General features: G+C 34.8%; 1 protein-coding gene across 1 annotated transcript in view; it reads left to right on the top strand.

Moving 5' to 3' along the window:
• Positions 1–23,491, top strand: part of LOC101587791 (vomeronasal type-2 receptor 116-like) — a 129,469-nt gene that overhangs the window by 92,492 nt on the left and 13,486 nt on the right. The window contains exon 3 of the mRNA XM_012517790.1: positions 16,567–16,736. Within this exon, the coding sequence (XP_012373244.1) occupies positions 16,567–16,736 (170 nt within the window). The remainder of the gene's footprint in view (positions 1–16,566; positions 16,737–23,491) is intronic.

Here is a 23,491-nt window from a genome sequence, read left to right as displayed (position 1 = left end):
ACTCACTGTGGAATTCTACAAAATATTTAGAGAATTCATGAAACCAATACTGAAAATCTTTACAGAAATCAAAAGGGAAGCAGCACTTCCAAAGTCATTCCTAGAATAAATTTCTACCCTGATTCCAATCTGTGAAAATAACTCAATTAAGAAAGAAAAGTAGAGATCCAATCCTCTAATGAACATAAGCACAAAGATTTTATTAATTTTTTTTAGCCAAAGAGATAGCTAGTGACATAAGCACTTGCCTTGAATGAGTTCAATTTCTGCTGTTGCAACAAAAGAAAATAAAGCAAGAGAAGAGAAGACAAACAAAACAATACAAAACAAACCAACAACAACATGGCAAAGTAAAGCAAAACAGGTGAAATAAGAAAAGCAGAGTCACAAAGGAGTTTTGAAAAGAGAGTGCAGCAAGTTATTAAAAAGAATATACCATCATGACCAAGTAGGATTCAGACTAGGAATGTAGGGATGGCTCAACATGTGCAAATCAAGTAACATATTACTCGATGCAAAGAGAAATAGAAACAAAAACTGCATGACCATCTCCATAGCTGCAGAAAAATCTTCAGATGGAGTTCAACACTTATTCATGATAAACACCTCCAGAAAATTGGAATATATGGTCTTTACCTCCATCTTATAAAAGCCATCTATGACAAACTAACAGCCAAGATTGTACCATATGGATAATTCCTGAAAGCTTCCACTATAAAAGCAGAAAAAAAAGAATGGCCATTATCACCACTCTTTTCAATAGAGTTCTGGAAATATTATCCAGAGGAACTATGTAAGAGCAAGAAATAAAAGAGATAAAAAAAGGAAAAGAAAAAGTTAAATTATTATTTTCATACAACATAATCCTCTAAGAAGAAGATTGCAAGGACTGCAATAATATTCTAATTAATATCCAATTTTAGTAGTGTAGTGGGTTACAAAGTTAGCACTCAAAAATTCATCGCATTCCTATACACATGCAAAAAATTCATGGGGATATTAGGGAAAGCAGTCTTCACAAAATCATTCAAGAAAAGAAACAATTAGATATCAGTGTGAAAAATGATATAAGAAATTTGTATAGTGAAAATTATGGTACCCTACAAAAGGAGATTGAGGAGGATATCACAAAGTGAAAAGATATTACTTGCCTTTCAATAGAAGAACCAATGCAGTCCAAATGGCCATATTCCCAAAACTGCTGTAGAGACTTAACTCAATCCCAATGAAAATATAAAAAAGTGTAGGCCTCATAGAGCAGCAAATTAAAGCACCTACTTAGGTAGACGTAGGGGTCAGAGGTTCAATCCTTGGTCTACCTTGACAGCTCAGCCCTCAGGGGCACTGTTGGTGTGAGTCTGTAATCATAGCACTTGGTAGGCTGAAAAACAGGAAAGATCACTACAAGTCCCATCTGTGTAGGGAGACCCTGTACTATTACATGAAAGAAAAAGAAAATGAAAGAAAGAAAAAGAAAATATAATTAACCTGCCTCACAAACCTAAAGAAAATATTACTGAAATCTATTTGGCACCTAAAATATCAAAAGCAGTTCTGATTAACAAAGGCAAATAAGGGGGCATCACAATTTCAGATGGAAACTTATACTACAAAATAAAATCAACTTGTTACTGGCAACAAACTGGCCTCAGGTTCAGTGAAACAGTTCAGAAGATGCAGAAAGAACTGTAAACACACTTAGAGATGTTATCCTATTTAAAAATTGCATTTGGTACGGCGCCTCAAAATTTGGCTCAGACTGACGGTGATTCTCTGGTTTTCAAGTCTCTTCAGTGTTGGTATTACAGGTACTCACCATCATGCACAGACTCTGTAGTTGGCTCAACCTGCATGGGGTAGGACCATGCAGGTTCTCGGATGCAAACCCGAGCTATTGTGCTTGCTTAAATAAGCAATTACTCCACTGAGGTAACTTTCTGGCACTGAGAACAAAGACAAATATGTTCACAGGAAGAATGGTATCATCTTTATAAATGCTGGTGAGAAAAACAGGCATTCCACAGGCTAAAGACTGAAGCTAGACCAATGTCCTACACTAAAGTAAAAATGAATCATGGATCGTAATTCAAAATAGAAACACTGAGGGCTGGTGAGATGGCTCAGTGGTCTAAAGCACCTACTTAGAACAAGCTTAGCAAAGCACAGGGACCACGGTTCAATCCCCAGCACCACATGCCAGCCAGCCCCGCCCCCTGGTGGGCTGAGCTGGTCACACACACACACACACACACACACACACACACACACACACACACAAATAAAAATAAAATTAAAAAAAAATAGAAACACTAAACTACCTGAGAAGAAAATAGGTAGAAGTCTACAATGCATAGCTATGCATATTATCTTCATGAGCAAATTACAGAATGCAAAGGAAATAGCACAAAGAAGCAAAAACTGGGATCTTACCTTACTGAAAAGCTGTTCAACATCAAAAATCACTAACGGAGTGAAAAGACAACCCATAGAGTGGGAAATTATTAATGCCAGTTGTGTCTCTGACAAAGAACTTTTAAACAGAACATAAAAGAATTGACAAAAATCAGACTCTACTAGTTCAAAGACTGAATCCAAAAGTGCGCATCTGAAATGTATACACACGTCTCAGATGAAAAAAAATATAAAAGGCAAATAAATATATCAAAAATTGTTCAACATTCCCTTTCCAGCCAGAGACCAGGCCAGGAAATGAGGGGGCCTTCTGCTTTCTCGCAACTCCCAAGACCCCAACCCAGCCAGAGGCCAAGGCCAAATGTGTGTGTGGGACCACCCATACACTCTCTGAACGTCCTCCATAAGACAAGCCTTGTGTGGCACCGTGAAACAGAACTCCCAGCAGAGGGGCTAGCGGCCAGACTCACGCAGATAATAAGGGAACTGAACATCTTTCCAGAGGGGCACATTGAGCTCACTTGCAAGGGCTGCAGCAGGAAGAAGCTGAGCACAGCAGCCAGACAAAAGTCAGGCACATCTGGACCAGTTCAAAAGAGGTAGATCTGGACCCGGTAAGCTAAGACACGTTGCTAGACCCAGATCTATGAGAACATCGTCTCTCTTCTTCTCTTGATTGACAGAGAGGGGTAATAGGTAAGGATGAATCAGTCTTCCTAGAAGACTTCTCATGTATTTTAAGGGGAGGTGATCACACAGAACTAAGGGGAACTAATTGAAATAAAAATTCCCAACTTAATATATACTTGTATACAGATATAATGATTGCTCTTATGGTCTAAAATACAAACTCATTAGTTACAAAAGTTTGGCAACTGCTACATATTACTACCCATTATTAGTGTTTGTAATTATAATGCTGTAAATACAGAACTATAACTATTTTAAAAAACAATCTCTCTTGGGTAAGAATTTCGGTAAGTGCTAAGAGTATAACTGCACCGAAGCTCTACACCAAAGGTCAGAGGACAATGCTACACAAAATGACAAAGAGAAGAAGCAAAATGCAGTCTGAGGCCCTGAGCCCCCCAGAAGAAATGCAAAAGACACTCGCACAGAACAAATTGGGAATCACACAAGTTATATCTCTGAATTAATAGCGTGTGAAGTAAAGAAACAGCTACAGAAAGGTATAGAGGGAAGCAGCTCATAGATAATCTGTGAAGTGAAAAAAATTATATGGATAATAAAAGAATTACCAAGTGCTTCTAAACAAGACACTGACAACAAATAGGAAAAGAGAAAAATGATAGAATCCCTGAATGAGAAATATAGGAAAGAAATAGAATGCATGAAGCAGTCCAAACAGATATACAGGAAATTAAAACCTCAAAAGCAAGCCATCAAAACTATTTGAATGAAAGTGAGAATAGACTTTCAGACTTTGAAGACACCATTTCAGCTAGGAAAAAGTTAAGAAAAGGTCTCTTGACAAAACAAGGATGCGGGAAAATATATTTCAACATCTGCAAGACAATGCAAAGATGAACAACATAATAGACATCAATGAGAAATAAGAAGCCAAGGCAAATGATGTAAATAGAGTATGTGGAGAAGTAATAGCAGAAAACTTATTAAATATGTTTAAATAATCTGATACTCAGGTAACTGAAACATATAGAAGTTCAAAATAACATCAAACCAATTAAAAACACATCCAGAAATATAATAATCAAGATCCTAGAAATCCAACACAGGAACAACATATCAAAAGCCACTACAGAAAAGAAACAGATCATATTTCAAGGAAAGCCCATAAGAATAATGCCAGAGTTCTCTTCACAAACCATGAACTGAAGAGGAGTATGGAGAAAAGCACTTGAAGTCCTGCAAGAGAACAAATTTCATCTCAGACTGTTAAACATGCAAAACTCTCTTTCAAGTTTAATGGAGAAAGGAAATACTTCCATGACAAACAATCATTAAAGAATTACATGATGACTAAGCCATCCCTACACAGACTATTAAAAAGTAATCTATAGTGTGACCAAAATGACCACGACTCCATGAATGAAAATGGAAAAAACACTCCAAAAGGGATATACAACAGTAGGTAAATAACATGTAAATCATGATTCAATACATCACATTTTTAGCCATAAATGTAAATGGAGTGAATTCACCAATTAAAAGAAATAGACTGGCACAGTGCATCAGGACACAAAATCCAACAATATGCTGTATATAAGAAACACACTTCACTCATAAAAAAAATTCATAGGCTGAAAGTCAAAGGATGGAAAACAATGCTACATGCCTCAGCAACTCAGAAAAAGACAAGGGTAGAAATTCTGGTCTCAGACGGTTTCACTATCAAACCATAAATGATCAAACAAAATACATAAGATCACAACATACTAGTGAGCGGTAAATTACAACAGGAAGAGATAACAGTCAGAGATATGTACATCAATCACGGAAGCGTCCAATATATAAAGCAAATCTTAATGGACATGAAAAATCTAATATGTAATACCACAATCTTAACAGGAGACCTTAACACCCTTTTATCCCAAAGAGATAGGACAAGCAGACAAAAAAATCACTAAAGAAATACCAGAACTGATCCAGAACTTGGAACAATGCAAATAGTGGACTTTTTACTCTCACTGAATTGAGGCATAGAAGAAATGGACCAATTCCTGGAAAAGTATAAATTACCAAAACTGAATCAAGAAGAAATAAGAACTCTCAATAGCTGGATAACAGCCAATGAAATTCAAAAGGTAAGAAAAAAATACTGAAAAAGAAAAATCCAGGTCCTGGTAGATTCACATCTGAATTCTATAAGAAATTTGCAGAGGATTTAATCCCAATCCTTCTCAAACTCTTCAATGAAATTGAAAAGGAAACAATCCTCCCAAAATCATTTCTGAAGGCAGTAGTATATTAATATAAAAACCAGAGAAAGTTGCTACTATAAAAGAGAATCACAGCCCAATCTTTCTCATGAACACAGATGCAAAAATTTTCAATAAAATCCCAGCGAATAGAATACAGCAAATCATTAAGAAGATTATAGACCATGACCAGGTAGGACTCATTCCACGGATGCTAGGATGGTTCAACACACACAAATCTATAAATGTAATACATTATATTGGTAGAGTCAAATCCAAAAACCACATGATCATCTCAGTTGATGCAGAAAAGATTTTTGAAAAAGTCCAACACTCATTTATGTTCAAAGTCCTACAGAAATTTGGAATAGATGGCCTCTAACTGAATCTGTTAAAAGCCATCTATGATAATTCAACTGCTATCATAATTCTAATTGGAGAAAAACTGAAATGCTTTACTTTCAGATCAGATAACAGACAAGGATGTCCTCTATCACCACTCCTTTTCAATATAGTTTTGAAAACATTAGCTAAAGCCATTAGACAAGAGGGAGAAATAAAAGGAATAAGAATATGTAAATAAGAAGTTAAAATGCTATTATTTGCAGAGACATGATACTCTACTTGGAAGATGCAAAAACTTCAACCAAGACGATACTAGAATTAATACAATAATTCAGTAGCACAGCAGGATGCAAAGTCAATAGCATTCCTCTACAAAGCTAACAAACACACTGACAGAGAAATTAAAAAAATAATACATTTCACAATAGCGTCACAGAAAATGAAATGCTTAGCAATTAACCTAACTAAAGAAGTAAAAGATCATATATTCAATGAAAATTACAGTACTCTGAAAAATGAGATGGTAGTGATTCCAGAAAATCGAAAGATATTTCCTGCTTTCCATGTTTAGCACAAAGCAACATTGTGAAGATGGCCATACTCCCAAAATTGTTATATAGATTTAATGCAATCTCTATCAAACTAACACCAACATACCACTCAGATCTAGAGAAATTAAAATTTATTGGGAACCAGAAAATACCTAGAAGAGTGAAGGCAATCCTGGGCATCAAAGGAAAGGCAGAAGGCATTACAATTCCTGACGTGAAATTATATTACAAAGGGACTGTGATAAAGTCAACATGGTATTGTCAAAAAAGAGACCTGAGGATGAATGGAATAGATGAGAATATGCAGAAAGAACTAAAAATACACTCAGCCATCTTATGTATGACAAAGGGACCAAACATGCACTCAGACAAATATCTTTCATCTAGAATTGATAAAGAAGTAAAAAAAAATAATATGCCAAAATTTAAAGATGCAATCCACATATGGGCATCAGAGATGAACACACACTTCATGGAGAAAGAAATACAGGAAGCAAATAAATACATGAAAAAATCTCCAGATCAGTAGCCATTCATGAAATGCAAATTAAAGCAACACTGAGATATCATGTCACCCCAGAAAGAATGGCTATCAAAGAAATCAACCAAGAACAAATGTTGGAGACACTGTAGGGAAAAGGAACACTTCTCCACTGCTGGTGGGAATGTATACTGGTGCAACCATTATGGAAATCAGTGTGGCGACTCTTAATACAACAAGGAATGGAAATCCTATGCAATCCAGGTATCACCCTTCTGGAATTTTCCCCAAAGAACTAAATACATTGTCACATAGTGATATACACATGCCTATGTTTATAGCAGCACAATTTGTGATAGCCAACTCTTGGAAACAACAAAAATTCCCATCACTTGAGACTGAATGAAAAAGTTGTGGTGCTTTCATATAATGGAGTATTACTCAGATGCAAAGAAATAGAAACTCGAAGTCTTCATATAGAAGTGGATGCCTCTTGGAGAATTATTCATAAGTGCAATAAACCAGATGCACATGTGTAAAGATCGTATAGTCTCTCAGGTGTAAGAACTCAAAAGATGAAATAAAAATTGAAAGTTATAACACACTTAAAATGAAAGTGAGAAGTTAAGGATTAGACAATGAACAGTGAAAGAGGAGAAAAGTTAGGAAATATGGTTGGGGAAAACCATGTTTTATATAAGCAAGATGGTTAAAACAGTGGTCCTAAGAATCTACATCAGGTTTTTCAAAACAGCATATAGTGGGTTGAATTCTCACCCTGACCAGCCTTATATGCTGATATCTGTTCAGTAAGCAACTACACTGAGGATAACAATGTGTAATACTAAAACAATACTTGAAATACCTATCATTTGTGTCTTCTAAATCTGTACTCCTTCTAATATCATATCAATTATTGGTGTAATCTCTTTAAAGTAAATGTTTGTTTAAAAAGTTAATAAAAGAAACCAAGAGACAAGAAAAAATGTCATAGGATTTTTCTGCTTCAATGTTGCATATGGTTTAATTTCTAAATCTCTGTGTATAAATGTGTATTTTTTTTACATTCTGTAGGAATTTAAAGCTTAGAATACTCATAGTATTTGGAGAATATCAGTTCTATGTTATGTCTAAAGCATTTGATATTCAGACAGTGATTTTTAAGGTCAATTGCTTTTGTTCTAGGGTAATAATATCATTAATTTTCTCTTCTGGATGTTTAAACTAAAGTTTTCAGACCAATCATTAGAGAAAAAGAGGGGCTACAAGGATAGCCAATAGTTTTGCCCTTAACTTCAAGGTCAGCGAGGACTCAGGACATAATAGAACCTGTGCTTTGGTATCTTGTAACTCAGTTGTGTTCCAAATTTTCTGATCAAGGAGATTATGGGACCACAGAGGAAAATGCTTGACGACATAGAATGTGCCTAAGGAGAGTCACCTAGAAAGAAATACTTCTTTCAGGCTTTTACAGAGAGCAGTTGGTGAAACAGTGCCTGTGACTCATCCAGATGTCTGACACTGACAAAAGATCTCTACGATGCTATTCATGGTTTCGGGGAAAGTCCTGAGGGAATTTCCCTGTCCTTGTCAGGTACAAAAGTTACATTTTTATTTGTATATGTCTTCCTTTAACTTGGTTTTAGCCATCCAGCAGAATAGTAAAACCACAAAGTATAAAAAGTAATGCTATGTTAACATGTAAAGCTGTAAAAGGCTCAAGTCAACAACTTCTGATAATTGCCACTTCTGCTGATAACTCATTTCTGTTTTGGACTATTGGAGTATATTGCGTTATTTTGCTGAATTCGAGTATCTACACTATTTGAACTGTCATCACGTATGAAAGGCCCCTTAAAGATGTCTCCAAATACAGCTACTCTAATAACAATGGAGCTCCCATTTCTGACAAAACAAATTAAAGAATAATTTCGTTGTAAAAACTATATATGTATGTACAAAATAGGGTAGATATACAACTATCTTCTCTTATTTCATTGAGAATAAAGGTTTGTACTAATTTTTTAAGACAAAACATCATGTCGACATCTTGTCTTCTAAGTAAGTACTATGAAGAGAATAGTATGCAATGTATTACTTACCTCGACTGTCCTGCTGGCCTGTTTTGAAACTCTTTCATTGCTATTTTTTCTCATTAGAATAAACAAAAATTTTTAAAAATTCAACACTATCGATCATTTGAGAAATGTAAGTTAAAATAACACTGAGATTCCATCTTATCTGAGAACGCATGTCTTTTGTAAAAAGATCAAATCATAAAAAATTCTAGAGGGGATCTGAGGGAAAAGCCACCCGTTTCAGATGCAGGGGGGAGTGGAATCTGCTGCAACTACAGTGCAAATCAATGTGGAGATTCCCAAATACTGGGCTTGAAGGTCCCATTTGATCCAGATATTCCCCTCCTGGACACCTTCCCAGAACTAAAATCATTATATCCCAGTGATATATGTGTACTTATATTTATAGTACATCATTTTGTGAAAGCTAAAAGCTTGTTGAAAAACCCAGATGTCCACCACCTGAAAAATGAATAAAAAGATATGTTTTTTTAATGTAATGGAACACTACTAAGCCATAAATAAAAATAAAATGGAATGTTTTATATGTCAATCGATGACACTTGATGTCGTACTCCTAAGTGAAAGAATTCAGACCCGTATGTATAAACTTCCTATTGCCTCTCCAGTGTGAAAAAAACAAATAAATTAGCTCCAAAATGACTACCTAATATTGTGAATTGGGGAGAAAATTTTCAAAGAAAATGACAAACTGTGATGGGAAAAGGAGAAATGAAGAAAGGGAAAAAGGAAAATGATATAAGGCTTTTCCAGATAGCTGAGCAGACTAAAGCACCTGCTTAGGCAGAACGCAGCAAGCAGGGTTCAATCCTCTGTGGCCGGCCCTACTATCAGGATTCACGGAGAGAGCAATTGAGACTGAGCGTAGTGGCATGTGCCTGGAATCCCAACATTTGGGAGGTTGAATATAGGAGAATCAGTACAAGTTCAATAAACAGACACTGTGGATCCTGTTACAAATACATATAGAAGAAAAAATATGATTATATGCAAGATAGTTAAAATTGTTATACTCTTAGTTTCTCTTGGATCATTAAAAAGAAAGTTTTGTAATAATATTTAATAGACAAGATAGCATGCATGTATCTTCTTCCATGAAATACAACCACAAGGACACGAATACACAACCTATCAACTATTGTTAACAGTCTTAATGGCCTGTTTTAGCATTAAGTTTCATTCTTGTTTTATCTAATTTTTTAAATCAAAGAACTACTGTATGGGGGAAATAAGACAGAGAGGAAAAATATATACACAGACTTAAGATAGCTAAAATAATTGTAATACTAATATGTATTAGTTTATTCAAAAGAAGTGTTTAATTGAATTAATCTTGCTTACCTATATCTGGTAATTTCAGCAGCAAGTTTTAGGATGACAATGTGTTACGTAGCAAGAATTGTTAATTTCATATTGCATTATTTGAAAATTCAGCATCGTTTTTATTAGTTTTTTTGTTTGTTCTGTCTAGGTCTTTGTATTTATTTTTTGGTTTTGTCTTTGTACAAAAAACAACAAAAAAGAAACAATTGTTTTCTCTTTTCATTTCTTTTCACTTTTCTCTACCTTCCAATCTCCCCCATCTGAGTTCTCCTTTCCATATGAATATTCCATTCCTATTTCACAATATATATCATATATTTCGGGTTTTTTTATACTTTGAATTTTTTACACCAGACAGACTATGAGATATTTCAAAATGTGCATCAACTTATTTTACTTAACACTATGGGCTCAAGTGCCATTCAGTTACACAGAAATGTCTCAAGCACATCCTTATTTATAGCAGAGTAGTACTCCATTATATAGGTAAAAAAACCACCTCAGCTTTATCAATTCATGAAATTATCCATTGGTGGTCATTTGGGATATCTTTAAGATTTAGCTAGTATAGATTGTGCTCTACACATGAGTATTGATATTGCTGTGATATAGTGTTTTTAATTCATTTGAATATATTTCGCAAAAGTAAATAGCTATACCAAATGGAACCTCTATCTCTAGCTATTAGAGGAGTATTGACAATTATTTTCACCACGATTGTACTAGTGTGAACTCCTAGCAGCGTGACATAAGAGTTTAAAGTTGCACACAACCCCATCAGCATTTGCTAATGGGTGATTGCTTGATAGTTGCCATTCTGTCTGGAATTAGATGAATCTCCTTGTTGTCTTAATTTCCGTCTCTGAAATCATCAATGAGGCTAAATTTAGGGCAAAGACTGGATTTTGGAAGCCAAAAGAGTGGAGTCTGGGTGGTCCATGATCCAGTCCTTGGCAGAATAACCCCGCTGCCACCACTGCTTCCAAGATCACAGCACTATTCTGTGATAGCATGCTTCCTCCCTCATACTATCCTGGAGTTTTGACAGTGAGACAGATAAGAACTTTTCCTGCTTTTCTAAGGGTCGATGTGACAAATCACAGTGCCAGTTTGTTTTTCTCACCAAAAGCTGGCTCTGCAGACTCCCTTGGGAACGTGTCCCACCATTCTGGGCTGCTCGAACTCACAAGGCCATGTCGAGCTGCTGAGCCACAGCAGGCTATGTAAGCAATGAATTGTTACTAGACAAGGGAAATAATAACCATGGAGACAGAAATTACAACAGTAAGAAGCCAAAAATTCACTTATATCTTTTGGGTTTATCCACAAATTGGGTGAAGATTCTATTATTATTAAAAGACTGCAGGAAGTCACAAAGTGCTTACTATTTCAGTCACGATTGGAACATTTTCAATCATCTCAGGACAAAAAAAATTTCCTCTGACTACCAAAGTAAGAGGGTACTCTAAAAACTGTTATTTTGGTCTCAAATTGTTTGAACAGGTTTCCAGAAACTACTGATGTAGGTAAATCAAACACACATATTCACATTTACCAAGTAATTGTTTTACAAAAGGATTCTAATTAAGAAAGCAGGTATTAGGAAGCATTACAATTCCTAACTTGAAATTATACTACAAAGCTACTCTGATAAAATGAGCATGGCATTGGCAAAACAATAGACATGAGGATCAATGGAATACATAAGAAAAATCGGAAGCATCTAAAAACTCACTAAGCCATCTTCAACAAGTGTGCCAAACATTCTTACTAGAAGAAAGATAGCCTCTTTGACAAATAGTGTTGGAAAAACTGGTTCTCTACATGCCAAAGACTAAAACTTGACCCAGGTCTGTCACCAGTCTCTAAACTAAAATAATGGATTAAAGATCTAAACATTAAGAAAGAACACTAAATCTCCTGGAAGAAAAAGTAGGAAGAACTCTTGAAGACGAAAAGGTATACAAGCAGTTCATGAACAATAATCAGACTGCATGTGTAATACTTTAAAGAATTACCAACTGGGGCGGCCTTTTATTGAGAAGCTTTTGCACGTCAAAAGAAATAACCAACGGAGTGAAAAGACAACACACACATGAAAAAATCTTAATTAATAAACGCACAGACAAAGGTCTTTCTAGAATTTATTGAGAACTAAAAAACATTAGGGACCCAAAATTTAAAGACTTAATCCAGAATGGGCACCAGAAATGAACACACACTTCTCAGAGAATGAAATCCTAGAAGCTAATAAATACATGAATAAATGCGCTACACCACTACACATCAGTGAAATGCAAATTAAAACAACACTGAGATAACATCTTACCCCAGGCTGTCATAAAGAAATCAATCACCAGCAAATGGTGGAGAGTCTACAGGGAAAAAGGAACCCTTCTCCACAGCTGCTGAGTATATAGACTGGTGCAACCGTTATGGAAATCAATGTGGAAACTAGGACTGGAAATCTTATTTAAACCAGCTTTCCCCCTACTAGGAATTTTCCCAAAAGAACTGAAAACGTCTTATCATAATGATATATGTGCACCTACGTTCATAGCAGCACAATTGTTGACAACCAACTCTTTGAAGCAACCAAAATGCCTGTTACTTGAGGAATAAATGAAAAAGATGTGGTATTTTTATGCACGTATAAAAAATGACAAACTCAAAACCTTCATATATAAGTGGACGAAACTTGAAGATATAATCACAAGTGAAAGAAACCAGACCCACATGTGTAAATGTTGCATAATTTTCTAGTATAGGAACTCAAAAGAGTATATACATATTGACAGGCACAACACAATTAAATGAAAAATGAGAGCTTAAGGATTAAACAACAAAGAGAGGGCAAGGAGAAAAGCTTGGAAACTGACAGGGACAAAACCATGCATTTATATAAAGAAGATGGTTAAAGCGATGATCCTGAGAGTTTCTATCTGGATTTTTGAAGCTAGCAATTAATTGGTAGGATTTTCACTCTGACTAACTACATACACTGATACCTGTGAACTAAGCAACTGCGCTGAATCTAGCAATGTGCAATACTAGGGTCATGATTGGAATCCCTGTCATTCCGGTCTTCTAAAAGTGTACTGCTTCTAATGTCACATTAATCATTGCTATACTCTTTCTCAGGCAAATGTTTGTTTTTTTAAAAAGAAAAATGTTAATAAATGAAAACAAGAGATAAGAAAAAATGTGTTAGGACTTTCCTGCTACAATGTACATCTGTAGATTTCTAAATTTCCGTGCAAATATTTCTAATTGTTCATTTCATTTTTTCCTGTTCTTTCACATTCTCCAGGGACTTAGAGTATAGTATATAAATGACAGAAGGAAAATACTTGTTGCATATTATATCTAAAGCTTTTGAGATTCAGAAAGACACTGATGTTAGGCTCAACAGCCTATGATTTAGGGTAATAATGTCATTAAGCTTCTATTCTGGAGGGTTAACAACTTAAGTTTGCAGACCAAATTATTAGAGAAAAAGGACAGCTACAAGTATAGCCAGCATTGTGGCCCTAGCCCTCCAAAATCAGTGAGGATTTAGGACATAGGAGAACCTGTGGTGTGACATCCTGTAACTCAGTGGAGTCCAAAATTATCTGATCCAGGAGATGATAGCATCACAGAGTAAAGTGACTGACAATGTGATGTTCACCTGAGAAGTCTTCTAGAGAGAAAACATCCTCTCAGGCTTTCAGAGAGAGCAAATTGATCAGGCGATGGCCATGTCTCTTCCAGATGGCTGGCACTGAAAAAAGATCTACAAGTTGATGTGCAGGGTTTCTGGGTAAATCCTGAGGGGATTTGACTCACTTTGTCAGGTATAAAAGTTACATTTATTGTTTCATAGTTCTTGCTTTGTCTTGGTCTTAACCATTCAGCAGAAAAGTATAGACATGAAGTATAAAAAGTAGAGCCATATTAATATGCTGAGCTGTAAAAGGCTCAAGTCAACAACTTCTCACATTGTCAGTCATTCAGATAAGCCACTACTATTATAAACTACTGGACTATATTGGATTACTTTGCTGACTTCATACACCTATGTAATATGAGTAGCAATGGAAGACCATCTCTGACAAAAGTAAACAAAGAAGAGGGATATAAATGAAGGTTCATTTTGTAGTTTAAAACAAATATATATATATATATATATACAAAATAGCATAGATATACAGCTACTTTCTCTTAGTTCAATGAGAAGAAAATTTTGAACTATTAGTGCTTAGACAAGATAGCATGTCTGCATCTTGTACTATGAATATCTACTATGAAGAGAAAAATATACAATGAATTAATTATTGCCACTGTCCTACTAACTTGTTTTGAAATTGTCTCAATGCTATTTCTCCATAAAATTAATATAAAAAAGGAAAGCAGGTATTAATGTTTCTCTTGTTTTACCTTTTTGTTGGGTTCATGAATTCTTACTGTATCTGAATTATTTTCTTAGGGCATCTGAAGAAACTGTAAGAAAATGGATAGTTTACAACAACAGCATTATGCTCTTTGCCGGTAGAACATTGCAGGTGTATGAAATGAAGTTATCAGATTCATGATGAATTTAATGACTTCATAAAGACAGTCGCTCTCTCTGGCTTTAAGTGGTGGCCAGAAATCCCTGGCCATCCTTCGCTAGCAATAGGAACTGCCAGAGTATCCATGAGCACCACCCTAGAATGGTTTCCTTTCACAAACATAACAGTGACGGTGGATCAAGCCTGCCACTGTGGCCTGAACATTACATCTCTCAGCTCCCTATTTTCCAATGAGACTACCTTCAGAAAACGCAGTTTTCAGACTTCCACATGCCATTTACAGAGGCACAGCTTCAATCTGAACCAAATGCTAGAGAACAGCTTGCTTATGGGAGTCTTGCACTTCTGTGGTATTCCCAGGCATGAGCTCACATTTGCTAGTCTTTGTAGCAGAATCACTGATAACAATCATACTAATAGATACAAAGCATCCAATGTATCATTATCTTCTAGTATACATCATATGAAGCCATTATTAATATATACATTCACTATTTACTAAAATGTTCTGAAGTTTTGGAGTTACAGCTTGAATTTATTTGGACAAGCAGGTTTTATTATGCTAATAGAAACATGTAGCCTGGATGTTCATCTTTCAAATATAGACACATCATGTAATAAGAACAATTAAATCCTCTGTCAAGTCAACATTTTACCTATTTTTTATGTATAGGTATTTAGAAGCCAATATCAACCTACCAATCTGAAAATAACTCAAATATTAAAATGAACTCAGTTGTAGTGATGAATATTCTTTATTTTTCGACAAATGCAAAACTACAATGAACCAAACTTAGCAGTATTAAGCAGAATAACTTCGGCATTACTGAAAAATTCACTGAATTCCAGGACTCTTAATTCTGCAGTGTGTGTCCGTTTTTCAGTTATGTGGATGGAGTAGACTATAGAAGCCATTTCTATCTCTATTCCTTACATTTAGGGTGACAAGAAATTTACTATATTGTCTTATGCTCTTATTAAATTCTACATAATGGAAAAACGTAAGGTTTTCAGTTTGGAAATAGTTCATCACAACACATTAAAATGATAGAAATAGGATATTAATTCACCATATCACTAAGATAAGTAAAATAAGAACAGGATAAAATATGTATTTAAATGTATCTTAAGATACATTCTTTATTGACCCTCCCTTCATCTTTTGCTCCTGTCCCCCTTCCTTCACCTTTCTCCATTCATTCATGTCATTTATGTCAGTTTCTTATTTTGTTGCATTACTAATTTGCACTTTCTGTGTTCAGTTTAATTATTCATACCTCAAGAATAAACTTGTCAGTTTTAGTCCAGTAAGTGGTACATAGACAATATGTGATGCAGAATACAGTGCTGTGCATGTGTAGTGAACCATGGGCTTGTAATGCTGCAGCTTCTCATCTGAAGCTTTCTTGGATCTAAAAGGATGAATATTGTTGGCTTTGCATAGGCCTTGTTAGACCACTTCAACAAACACGTAACCTTGACTCAGTCTAATGCAATGTACTAGCAGCATCCCAAATGTCATCAATACATAGGACTCAGTGACTGAGAATTAGCAACGTGTCTGCCTAGATTTGACCCTTGAGATGCTACTATCTATGGAATTGATGAAATCATTTTTTCTCCTGGTGGAGAGAAAAATATTTCCAACTTGTGTTTTTCACTTGGCAACCAGGTCTCAGATGTAAATCCCAGGAGAGCAATGGTGTCAAATTTCTCCTAAGGCATGGAAAATCCTTTGGTCAATGAAGCCCTTTACATAAATGTCCACTTGAGACATTCATGCCCATAAATATAATAGATGCGCCTCCCTGGCTGGCACTACATGTTTCATTTTCCCCCAGATGTGACTGTAGATACTTCTCTTGAATGTCCCCTTTGATTGTCCCTTTCCTCCTTGTGCAGATGCTTTCTTGGGTATGTAATTTTGAGAATGATGTCTGCTTTCGCAGCCAGCGCACCAGTGTGCACAAGGGTGGAGATGTGGAGATTGGGGGATTTTTCTCCTTGTATTTCTATATGCATCTCACGGGCCTCAGTGACCTAATGCCAATGAAGGACCTCTTTGTTGTGCCGTAAGTAACTTTTTTGTATTCATTATATTCTTGGATATCAGGATGGTTAGACCTACTTTCTGTGGATGGATGCATCATTGTGCTCTATATTTCTGTCTGCTCCTTGAGAGGACTGTCTATAAATTATGTTGCATTTTCATCATTGAATATGGAAGGTAGACAGTCCTTTTTATTTCTTAGCTTCAGCTTGAGTGAGACAATGCTCAAACTTGATCGATTGTTCTTGACCCTGCCCCATGGAGATGCCATTGCATGGTGGTACGAGCTGATCCCTAGAAGCACAACCCAGTCACTGGGTAAAATCAGTTCTAAGTGATGGGAGCAATGTACCCCTCAATGCAATCACTGGCCATATTATCAGAATAGGGACTTTGATTATGCACACTTTAAGTTATTATGTATGATATGTTCATTATTGTTCTTGAGTCTTCTCAGGGCAGATGTTCAGTGATTCTTTTCAGATAAACTCTGTGTCATTATTTCATGACAAGTTTGCTCCATGGCACTTGGATTTGCAAGCCAGGCCTGGGCAGTGAAAATGTCATTCATGAAAATTTTACCTCACAGTATGGCTCTTCACTGAATACATGAGTATTCTCTTTCTAAAGATACAAGAGCATCACTTATTTAGAGAGATATGAACATAAGAATAGATTTTGCAAAGAGCAACGGAGTATGGCCAATGATTTTTGCCTTGTGAGTGAAAGAGATGTTACTTGAAACAATACCTTCTTTTGTCAAATGTTCCTGTAGCTGTCACCTTCAGATGGGAACAGCGACAGGCATGGTTAGGAATTTGGGTCTCTGTTTTCTGTAGATGAAGCCTATACACATTTTCTATTTCTCAGGGTGTCCTAATGTTTGCTAATGATTTCACTGTTGGATACTTCCCAATGTTTCTTTAGTTTCAATAGCTAGTTTCTTTAGTTTCAATAGTTTGTTCTACCCCTGTATCCTGGGCATGTAATAGTATAACTAGCATGTGTTTATTTTCTAAAGTACCAAAACCATATTTGATTTTGTTAACGATGTGTTTACTTTGGAGACTCTGAATCTGCTATGGGATGAATGTTGTATCTTTCCTAGTGGTGTCTGTGTAAGATTTTTTCTAGTGGTGTCTGGCCTAGGATTGAGTCTGTGAGGTCTGATCTTAATCTCCTGAAACCAGTTATAGAAAAGAATTACAAATGGCAGTCAGTGAAAACGGTGAGAAATGTTTTATTTAATGAGGGCATAATTGACAGCATAGGGACTACTGCACTGTGGTTGTGCATTGGGGAGGTTCATTGCTGTGGATTCTGAGCACTGCCTGGATGGATGGGTGTTCACAGTCACAAATGAGATTTGAAGACACTGGGTAAACTATTACTTGGGGAAATCACAAGGGTAATGAGGGATTTTGACTGAAGCAACTTTATAAATAAAGTCAATCTAGTGTAATCACTCATCAACTTTAGATAAAGACTGAAGAAGAACTGATTAGATATTTAGTGTGATTATATTTCAGGAATATTTCAAAGTCGTTGGAGAGTTCAATTTTATTTGTGGTAGTATGCGAATAGGTACCTGTTTAAACCTGTGTATGATTGCAAAAGCAAATCTTACATTTTAAGGACAATTTATGTCCAGATTGCCTTAGCTGTCGAAGGAAGACGTTTTAGACTCGAGAAAATTTTCATTTTTCCAAACTTCAAAAGGAAAGAGAAAAAAAACTTTTGTTAAAGAAAACTATTCACATACTGAGTATATTTTACGTTAGCATTATAGAATGTAATGTATTATATTTTTACATCACCTATTTTATTATATATTATATATTTGCATATATAATACATAGTAGTGCTTTTTCCAGACAGACTCTTTCCATTTTTTATTTTTCTTTTCTTTCTTTGTTTCTTTTAGTTTTATTTTTGTATTTTGGATTTTTAGTACAAGGTCTAAAGGGTCTCACTACACAGACTGGGCTCTTAGTGATCCGCCTGTGTTCAGCCTCCCAAAAACTGGGATTAGAGGCATACACCATAGTGTCCAGTCTCAATCAACATCTCAGTGCACCCCGTGGCAGGAGCTGGCACGGCATGCAAGAGATTAAACACCAGCTGTTGCATTCTGCCTAAGCAGGTGCTTTCGTCTGCTGAGCTTTCAGCCTAGCCCTCTTTCCGTTATTTCTAGCTGAACTTGATCTCATGGAAATCCTTCTGCATCACCTTCTGATTACTGCCATTGCAGTTATTTACCACCATACTTTGGTATCAACAGTATATTTTGAAAAGATTTTCAAATATTTTAAAGGATGGTATTCCCTGCATATGGAAGTGGCATGAGTGTAATGATTTTACTGTAAGCTTAATAGTATCTTGAATTCTGCCCATAAATGTAAGTCCATTCAAACTGGAATTATTCTGTCTCTATTTTGCTTCTAAGTATTTTCATTATATAACAAAATCTTGTATATGTTTATACATTTATACACATGACTTCATTACAGTCTTATTCTTCCAAAATGTTTTGACCACTATGAATAACATAGTTTATAACTCTCATTAATTTTTGGCTGTCCATAGATTTCTAATTTGTTTTTACCATCATGTCTCTACAATAATGAAAAAAAATAGGACCTTGACATATGACAGATTATGCTATACACAAGCATGCACCTCTCTGTGTAAATCAATGAATGCTCCAAAGCAGAATGGCTGATTTATAATCTATCTACACTTTTGATTTTTCATGCATATTATCAAAAAACCTTTTCAAAAAATAAAAGTGAAAATTTTCCCTAGTCATTCGTGGGAGTATTGTTTCCTACATCTTGACATTATGCAACAGGTCTGAATTGATGTTGTACAAATGACACTATGTGGATATATCAGTATTTCTTCCATTAACCCTTGAATTAAGTATATTTTTAGTTATATTAAGAATATTTCATTTGACTACTTTATGTCATCAATTTTTAAATCTTATGACAGGCCTCTTGTTGTTTAGAAAATTCTGTATATTTATGAAAAAAATTGAACAATTATTTTAAAATGATTTCCAGCGTCTTTGCTTGCTGAATACATTTTTGCATATACCATGCTCACACTGAATTAAGCATAAAGTTTCAGGTGTTAAAAATTTAGAGACATAAAAGTTTAATACCGTAACACTTGATATGTCTTTTACCTTTTTAATTCCTTTTCGTTATGTATCTTGATCTTCCATTTTGCAAATGCAGCCACATTCTATCACTTTTATTATTTAAAACTCATATAGTGTTTCTTGAATTAATTTTACCATAAAATTATATGCATATTAACTTAGGTTTGTTTCACAATATTTTACTTACACTGTTAATAAAATTATACCTATCTCCCAATTTTCAATACATTGTGATAGAAGAAATGTATGTGCACGTATGTAGGCATGTACACATACCTACACATATATGTATGTCAATAATCAATAAAAATGGATGATTAGTTTTTTCTGTGTCCCATTGATATATCTATATCTTCCAGAGTCTCTTCAAAGTTGCTTAAAGCATATTTATTTAGTTGTTTACTTTGTTGTATAAAGTATCATTTTGCACTCATTATTCAGAAAGAGCTTAACTACTTTTTTTTTTTGTTTTGCCTTTTATGGTACCAGGGATCTATGTAACCATTATTAAAGACTTCGCATTTTTTCACAAACCCTGTAACATAATTTTTCCATTGCCATAAAAAAATATGTTTCTTTTCTTGTAGAGTAGTGGTAATTTAGGATAGCTTGGCTAGTTATACTGCTGATTTCTACTAGTCTTTTAAAACAAATAATTAATGCTTCAGTTTTATTTGTTTCAAATTTTTGACCAATTTTTATGCTTATATCTGTGAATCTGAGCCATAAATCTGAAGACATCAATATGCAACATGGAAGCCATTGTTGAACTTCTATCAGTTTGGTTTAGTGAAATTGTGTTGTTTCTAGTTTTAAATTTGTACTCTCTTCAAATTTTAAGTATTAACATCGATGCCATATTCTTTTTAATGATTTTATCACCTTACTAAAAAGGTAATATGAATGGCTTAGTTAAATGTACTATTACAAGTTTGTTATGTCTGTGGTGATACTAAATATATTTTCCCAAATTTGCAACGTTGTGGATTTTATTTGGAACATATTTGACAGTTTCTTTTACTTCCTTTGTTTGGCTCCTGAAACTTTTCTTCAAATCTTGAGACTTTTCCTCAATTTTGGGAGGGCCTTTTTGATGTGAACAATTATATCCATTATGAGTTCCTAATGCCTGCTTGTGTCCTCAATTGTAATTTTTTCCTTCTATTTTCTGAAGATTTAAGTTTCAGTTCCAAAAGAGCAGCAAATAAACAAATAAAAAGTTTTTGTGTCTATTTATTTGGAAATGCCCCGATACACAACTTCTTTAAAAATTTTTATCAGTGCTGTTGTGGTTCTGTCCTCCCAGCTTCCAGGTATGAATGCATTTGCCATTTTTATTATTTCTAGGTTATTACTGGATAAATTAATTTCTTTCTGTAATTCAGATATTTTCTCCCTTTATGTTCCTATTTAAAGTTAGGGTCTTTTGATATGCATAATTGTTTATGGTAAAGTTGATGTATACAGTACATTATTTTTTCTCATTAACCAGTTCACTAGAAAACTTTTATGTTGGGCTGTTTCTGGAGAAATAAGTCCCGAAAGAAACCCTCAGAAGAACTATCAATAGTCATGTAAAATAGCTCAGAGACGATTCTAGTCCATTTTCTCACTTTCTTCATTTGCTTGATACCTTCAGGCTTACTCTTTGAAAGGTTATGGAATACTTTCAGAGTTACCTAAACTCTGAAAATCCAGGCTCTTTATTTTTCTTTTACAAATATCTCAGACAAATCACATCTTTAAAATTCGTTCTTGTATTTATTGGTTTTTCAAAAGAAAGCATTATCATCATCAATAGTATTTGTGATTAGGAAATATCATTTATTTTGTAAAAGGCATTTTGCAAAAATACATTTGATCTTCTATAATTTTCATTAACAGATTATCTGCCAAATTAAAAAGATCATATAATGGATGGAGAGATAGCTCAGTAGAATAAGTCCTTGCTGGCAAGCACAAGGTCTTGAATTTCCCGGTACCAGAAACCAAATCAAACCAAACCAAATCAAACCAAACCAAAGATAGTACAATTAAAATTATTTTAACATAAGTTGTCCCTGGTGGTACTGGAGAGTGCATTAGTCTAGAAATGCATTCTGGGAAGGAGGATGATGTACTCTTGCCCTTCACCAGTTCTCTTTAAGACATATTGCTTTGTTGATTAGGCAAATCTAATTTTAATTTCAAAGAGTTCTGTTTTATCTTTAAGTGTGAAATACTAATTGGATGAGTTTATGGAATGTGATGTTATGTGTTGATATATATTTATATTATCTTTTTTTAAGAAAGAGAGTAAATATTAGAATTAAAACAGAAAAAAGGCTAATGATACAGATTTTCACCTAACAAAAAATATGAATTTCACAGTATTTGTTGTAGTGCATAGCATTGTCTTGCAACCAGTTACTCATATTACCAGATATATGGATGTAAAATTGGAGGAACAAATAAAAAAGAAAGAAGTGGATATCTCAGTAGAACAAGCACCTACTTGGCAAGCACAGTGTCCTTAGTTCAATCCCTTGTACCAAAAAAATGACAAAAACTGCAAACAATTAAAAAAAGAGATGAAACAAATTAAAGCACTAACAGCTTCTTTCCACAGAAAGGAGAAAGTCACAGTACAGTTGACCAAACCAACTTGCTTGTATACATACACAAATATCTTTTCCCCACTCACTCTCCTGTCCTTCTCCTCAACTAAGTAACTCTGTCTTTTTGAATAAGTTCATTCCTTTCACCAATATGGGAAGCTGAAAGACAAAAATGGAATCTGAAGGATACACTAGACACTGGTGAATTTATATTATCAAATAAATAAATCAGGCAAACTAATGTATCCATTATCACCTCCACATGGATAAATGTGGATACAAATATGTTACAGTGTATTTATTTATTTATTTATTTATTCATTGCAGCATCTCGCTATGTAGCTCATACTTGTAGAGATCCTCCTGTCTCAGCTTTCCCAGGCTGGGACTACATGCATGCACCATGAAACTTAGATTCAGTGGCAATTATGGCTAGCCCAGAGTTTGGGGCTGGCACAGCATGTTGTACTGCGGATGTAACCCTGGGCCTTGTGCTTCCCAGGCAGGTACTTAGAATGATGAGCTATCTCCTCATCCCTATTTTTAGAATTTTAAAAATTATAGTCTAGTAATAATATTACACATTTAATGTTATTGTTATTATTTATTTATTTTTTCAAATCAAATTAGTAGGAGAGTTTCAATAATTAACACACTGCATACCTTCTTCCTAGTGGATAATTGCTGTACAAGATGCAGACATGATATCCTATTTGCAAACACCATTAGAACAAATCGCTCTATTCATTAAAAATGTAACTATATATCTATCCTAAACACTTTGATGACACAGATACGAAAAGGAGATTCATCTGCATACCCTTTTTTGTTAAATTCCGTTAGTTGAATATTATTGGTGTGTAAACTCAGTAAAATATTCTAAAAGAGTCCAGTAGCCCATAATAGTATTGTGTCTTCTACTTGATTGGCAATGTCAGAAATTGTTGACCTGAGTCCCCTACAGCTCAACATAACAGCATGGCTTTACTTCTTATATTTCATTTTTATACTTTT

Source organism: Octodon degus, unplaced genomic scaffold (genome assembly GCF_000260255.1).
Source record: "Octodon degus isolate 3935 unplaced genomic scaffold, OctDeg1.0 scaffold00214, whole genome shotgun sequence".
NCBI lineage: Eukaryota > Metazoa > Chordata > Mammalia > Rodentia > Octodontidae > Octodon > Octodon degus.
The sequence above is the reverse complement of the archived record's forward strand: the minus strand, read 5'-3'. Positions and strand labels throughout refer to the sequence as shown.